Source organism: Juglans microcarpa x Juglans regia, chromosome 3D, assembly GCF_004785595.1.
Source record: "Juglans microcarpa x Juglans regia isolate MS1-56 chromosome 3D, Jm3101_v1.0, whole genome shotgun sequence".
NCBI classification, from domain to species: Eukaryota; Viridiplantae; Streptophyta; class Magnoliopsida; order Fagales; family Juglandaceae; genus Juglans; species Juglans microcarpa x Juglans regia.
In genome coordinates this window covers 14,148,784-14,155,070 of record NC_054598.1, presented here as the reverse complement: position 1 = coordinate 14,155,070, position 6,287 = coordinate 14,148,784, and the positions used below count along the sequence as shown (strand labels likewise).

At 43.8% G+C, this 6,287-nt stretch overlaps 1 protein-coding gene across 1 annotated transcript; it reads right to left on the bottom strand.

Moving 5' to 3' along the window:
- Window positions 1–4,218: 4,218 nt before the first annotated feature.
- Window positions 4,219–6,063, bottom strand: LOC121256633 (UDP-glycosyltransferase 74B1-like). Its single transcript, XM_041157474.1, is given in 4 exon segments — window positions 4,219–4,275; window positions 4,317–4,597; window positions 4,600–5,110; window positions 5,329–6,063. Coding segments are annotated over 3 exon segments (1,410 nt in total). The 5' UTR covers window positions 5,971–6,063; the 3' UTR covers window positions 4,219–4,275; window positions 4,317–4,340.
- Window positions 6,064–6,287: the final 224 nt, after the last annotated feature.

Sequence of the window (6,287 nt, the reverse complement as noted above, 5' to 3'; positions counted from 1 at the left end):
ACCTCTTGTGTGACTCATCCCTTTTGCTTCCCAAGAGGTAGGTTGGAGCTGGTGGAGTTTCCTTTGGTGTTGGTCTTGTTGTTGGAGATTCTTTTGTTGAACTAAACTTTCTTGTTGTAGATTTTGTCTTCGGATGACCAAGGGCCCACCCGTACTCCTCCACAAGAGGGACAATGCAACCTTTAAGGCCTACATTTCCCTTTTGCCTAGTGGGGAGGTAAGCTGCTAATGGTGATCCCGTTGATGTAGATTTCGTTGATGATATCTGTGTCTTTCTCTTCATTATTCGGGCAGTCTATAGACTCGTTCGCTCTTCGTTTGGGAGTGGTTGGAATGCCTCATGCCATTCTGCCTCTTTGTCCCCCAGGGAGGTAATTCGGATAATGATATGGTTGGTCTGCTCCTTCACTGCGGTGCGGGTCGGGGTAAGTATTTAGGTAGCCGTGGGGCTGTTCCCGCTCTCCATTGTAGGAGGGATAAGGCAACCTCAAGGCCTACATTTACCTATGGTATTTCACAGGGAGGTAAGTCATTCGGGTTGTCTGTTACCGGACCCGTTCCCACCTTTTGATGCTGACGAGGAAGGTAAACATTTTCTTCGAGTAGCTGAGGACTAACCCGCACTCCGTAACGGGAGGGACAAGGCAACCCTAAGGCCTACATTTCCCTATGGTATCCTGTGGGGAGGTTAGTTTTGGCAGCAATTGGCTGACCGCTCCTTCACCGTGAAAGGGGTCGGGGTAAGTTATTCGGACTGCCTTGAGGATATAACCCCCCTCCCAGATGAGGAGGCTGAGCTGTCTGCTCGCCTATCATCTTTCGTGGGGAGGTAAGTTGTTCGGATAGTCTGTTATTGGACCTGCTCCCACCCCTTAACATCACAGGAAATTGTAGGTTTGGGTTAGACTAGCGCTGATCCCACACTTCGTCGTAACGGAGGTCGAGGTAAGTTCTTCGGGCCACCTTGCGGCTGGTCCTGCTCTCCCGAACAAGGAAGCTGAGTCACCTGCTCACCTATCATCATTCGTGGGGAGATAAGTTGTTTGGCAAGTCTATTACGAAACCCGCTCCCGCCCATTGATGCTTACGAGGAAGGTAAAATTTGTTTTCAGGTGGCCAAGGATGGATCCATACTCCTCCGCGAAAGGGACAATGCAACCGTTTAGGCCTACATTTTCCTTTTTGTCTCACAGGGTGGTAAGTTGTTGATGGAGTTCCCGTTTAGTGGAGTTGACTTTGTTGATGGAACTTGGTTGATTTTGTCGTTGTAGTGTCGAGTCGTATAAAATAGAATTCACACCACATAAAATAACCACGTTTAGTAATATAGAATTTATAAGTTTTGAAGAAGATAAACCGGAGCGTGTAGCTACCACGACTGATTTTTGCCCACTGGTGCTTGACCAAAATTATCTGCAGTTGTTTTGCCGTTTCTTCTCTTTCCTGCACCTCCTTTTTATTTCCGCTTTCATTTCTTTTCCATTCTTTTTTCCCTTATTTTTGGAACCCGTACGAGTGTGAGCAGATGAGATTGATGGGCGTCTTTGACCGAGTAGCATGCATGGCCATGGAGTGGAGTCGGCATAGTGAATCTTCCCGTGAGCTAGCCGACAAGTGGACCACAGTTGTGTAATCTATGCACTGGGGGGATGGCCGCGTGTGGTGGCCATGTTTTTTCCAGCCAAGCTTGGCCGGCATGTAGTGGCAGTGTAGAGGAAGCCGTTGTGCTTGGCCGCATAACCTTTGGCTGTTGAGTGCATGCCCGCTGTGAGAGTGGCCGCAGAGTTTGGCCATGGAGTGTCCGTGTATAGGGAGGCCGTGGAGTTTAATGGTCGTGATGCTAGGCCACTTAATGGCTCTGCCCGCTGCTGCAGAGCCGTGGAGAGGAGGATATCGCCATGGGTTGACCGTGTCGTGGTCTTGCCCAGTGGAGTTTCTGTTCATGGTCGAGGAGTTAAGGTCGTGGATGCCAAAGGCTGAGGAGGGTAGGACGTGGAGGCCAGTTGTTGACCGCGCTGTTCGCAGGCTGCACGGCGGGGCTGAGGAGTGGTTCAGCCAGCTGCTGCTGGGCCGTGGAGAGTAACAGCTCACAGTTTCGCGCACTGCGCATGTAGCTAAGTGTCGTCGTCCGCAGCTAGGGTGGTCGGGAACTGCACCCGTGGTAGACAACGCCGGCGGACCACTGGGTGGCCGCCGATGGCTATGCCGGGCCGTGTAGAGGCTGGGCAGAGAAGGTCTTAGTCACGGGCTATTCCGTTCATGTTTCATGTAGGCTTTCCGTAGTTGGGCGGTGGTCGTGGACCGTCCCGAGGAAACAGACAGCGTCGACGGCCTTCTCGGTGACCGCTGGCGAAGCCGTGGCTGCGCCACGGCGGGGTTGTGGTTCCTCTGGGCGTTTAATACCGTGTTCCTTCTTGTATGCCTTAAACCGGGTGGGGGCCACCAGCGTCGAATATAAACCGTCGGCGATCCATGAGGTGGTCATCGACGAGAAATCGAGCCTTACGACAGGGATCAGGAGCGGAGCTCCTGGGTGCACGGCGCGGTGCACCCGTGTGCACTTTGCATGGCTCGACTTGTACATGCATGGTTTGTATGTGCATGGGCACTGTGCCCGCCTTCCATGTAAACATATGTGCATGTGCCTAGTATTTTCTAAACGGATCGCGTACTTAAATGACGTTTGGTTCCCAGCCCTTCATGCCAAATATATATAAAAATATTTAAATACAGTGTATTTTTAATCGCCCATTTTTTGCATAAGTGTTTTTTATAAAAATAAAATTGAAAAGACCGAATATACTTATCTGGAAGAGTTTCTTTTGCTCCTTCGGAGATAATTTAGCGCACTGAAAAGTCATCATTCTTTTGCTTTCGGTATAAAAAATCACGATTCCAAAAATGGCACCAGCTATTAGCATAAAAAAACGTGCACAGTCCGGATGGGAAGAAAGATCCATTCTCAGGATGCGCTAAGGGTGGTGGACCTTGATCGGTTCTGTATGGCGCCCCCGATAGTAGTCTGATGCTGCTGTACTGCGTTGATTCGTACATCCATAGTGATGAACGATATTTAAATGCAGAAAATAAAGAGATGAACACAGATTTTACGTAGTTCGACACTAAGCCTACATCCACGAGAGTTTGGGAAATGGAGATTCCACTATTATATGTTTGTTTATAGTCTCTCGTAGTTTCTCATTTTTCACTGTACAATGAAAACTGTAAAGTTATTTTATAGAGAATAAGTCCTCTCTAGAGCTCTTCGACTAAAAAAGAAGTCTCTTAATCAGAATAAGTCGAAGTCGTCCCCAAAGAGAGTGTAAAATCCTGAGAGTCCAAGGCATCCCGAATCCATATGTTTTCCTTGCCTTTTATTACTTGCCTCTCCAACTTGTTTTAAGTCACTTCTATATTTTTTTTCTCTTGATACCTTACGTCTTATTTTTTCTTACTTTATTTTAAATCACCCCTTTTTCTCTATTAACATTGTTTTTCTCTTATTCTTTGCTTACAGCTGCATTTCTCTCATTTCTTATCCCTCACTCTTCTCTATTATTTGATCTTCTAATAAGCTTCCTATGGGCCGTGGAAAAATCTCCTTACACATGTATTCCTCTTTTTCTCTCTTCGATTATCTAAATTGAAAATCAATCCACGTCCATGCATGACCTATAAATCAAAGATGAAGCTAGCAGCTTTTGAACGAACACATGTACCCACCGTGACAAACAATTTTTTTTTTTTTTTTTCCTTTGAAGCTTTTATCAGAAATTAAAGAGATTTAAGCTATAAAAATCACGAATATAAAAATTGATTTTCATAATATTTCTTATTGATATACATACAAATTATCGAATAACATATCATTATTTTATTATATATATATATATATATATATATATCTATAAAAGAACATCATATAAAATTCCCATATAAAACCTTAAGCCAATACAATAAGAGCAATGTTACACAATTTCCTCAATCTCTACATACCACATTTTTTAAAATTTTTAAACTTTTTTTAACTTTATTCTTTTTAAATTAATTTAATTTTTCTATTCATTATTTATATATTAAATATTTGATAAAAGAAAAAAATTAAAATTAAAAAAATATAGTGTATAAAAATTATATAAACAGTAAGAAATTATGTAAATTTTTTCATACAATAATAACAACAATAACGACAGCAGAGGAAATAACTTCATACATTAATGCAGGGCCAACAACCATATTAGTTCACTATCCAATAGTACTCGACGATTCAGACACCCAGAGACACAAACACACAGCTCCAAAAAAAAAAGAGACACAAACACACGTACAGGTCCAGTTCTCTAATCTACATGGCTAGCCATGAGTTGATGGCCTTTCGAGTTGATGGCCCGTAACATCAACTGCTCCACAAATTCATTAATACGCTTCTCAGAGCTCCCTCCTTCACTGACTGATTTTTTAGCCAACTCCCTCCATTTCATAGCATTTTTCTTAATCTCATGGCTTCTCTCTCCCTCCATTACTTCCTTCAAACACATTACAAATTCTTCTTTTCTCACGACTCCCTTCTCATCCTCCTTGGCTCTGAGCCCCACCCCCAAATCTCCCCCACAAACTTGGCATCAGTCAATTGGTCAGCCCACTGAGGCACTCCCACCATCGGCACTCCAAGGCTAAGCCCTTCGAGGGTTGAGTTCCACCCACAGTGCGTTACAAAGCAACCTATGGCTTGGTGCGCCAGCATTTCTAGTTGGTTGCACCATGTCACCAGCAAACCCTTTTCTTTTGCTGTGTACTCGACGAACCCTTCAGGTAATTTAGATTGCTCCGATTCTTTCACGACCCAGAGGAAATGCGAGCTACACTCCTGCAGGCCCCGAGCTATCTCCTCCATCTGTTCTGCTGTCAAGGAGACCATGCTTCCGAAGGAGACATAAACTACTGACCTAGGTGGCTTTGTTTCCAGCCATTTGATGCACTCTTTGCTCAGTGGTTCCCACAGACTTGCTCCGTATCCTTTATCATCTTCAATTCTCCCATCCAAATAAGCCGATGGAGCCATTGGACCGATCAACTTTGCTGGCCACAGCTCTGATATGCTTTCCGCCGCCTTTTTGAACACATGGTAACAAAAAAAATCAGGGGCGCGCCAGGAGATCATAAGATCAGTTAAATTAACTTAAAAGTTGTACGTATAGCTAATCCAAAAATACGTCACGCATGGACTTTATGTTTAATGACTACGACATTCAATAGATCATAGAATCTGCATAAGTTCAAAGGCTAATCATGGAAGATGTACATGACGATACGTAATCACATAAATACCTCGCCTTCTAATTCTTCGAAACTGTTGCAAAATATCCAATCAGCCATGTGCAAGTTGGAATACTGATTCAATTTCATGGCCATGTAGGCTGGGTAACTTTCTGGAAACTTAAGAAAACTTGGCAGGTCAGGCAAGTTCAAAGGAGGCAGGCCAGGAACCAACAAAGGTTCGTTTTCCAGATTTTCCGGCAGGGAAAGGATGCCCAGGTGTTTGAGACAGAATATATGGCATACAGTGGCCGAGTTGGTGAAGAAGGAGGCCCCGTAAATACCATGTTGCTTAGCAACATCAAGCGCCCATGGCAAAAACGAATCATAAACAACACAAGTGACAGGACAGCTCGATTCTTGGTATTTATGAATGAGTTCAGATAGGGTTCTTGAGCCATTCGCCTTGAATGACTTTAGATATAGGTCCTCGTTTTGCGCCTGCGCAAAGCCACCCACGTCGAAGCCATCGGAAATGGGCTCGACGCCGACGTTTGGTGCACAGATAGACTTGGTTGTATAGCGAGTTGTAGCTAAGGTGGCCCGGACTCCTTTGGAGGCTAAACGTTTTGCAAATTGGAGGACAGGGTTGATATGGCCTTGGCTCGGATATGGGATCAGTACAACGTGACCCGCGTACTCTTTCTCCTCCATATCTTTTTGTTTCTCTACGGTTATAGTGTTTGCTAATTCTGAACTACTGTCTCTCTTCTTTAAAGGCAAGACCGAGAGAGAGAGAGAGAGAGAGTGCAGAGAAGGCTAGAAGATACGCAACTTATTTATCAAGACGATCATCGAGGTAGGTTTGGGGTGGGCAGAGAATCTTATCTTATTATTATATTTTTTTTAAAATTTTTATATAAAATATAATAAATAATTTAATTTTTTTAAATCTCAATTTATCTTTTTTAAATTTTAAAACAATAATAATATTAAAACACAATATTTTAAACTCTCAAACAAAATAAAAA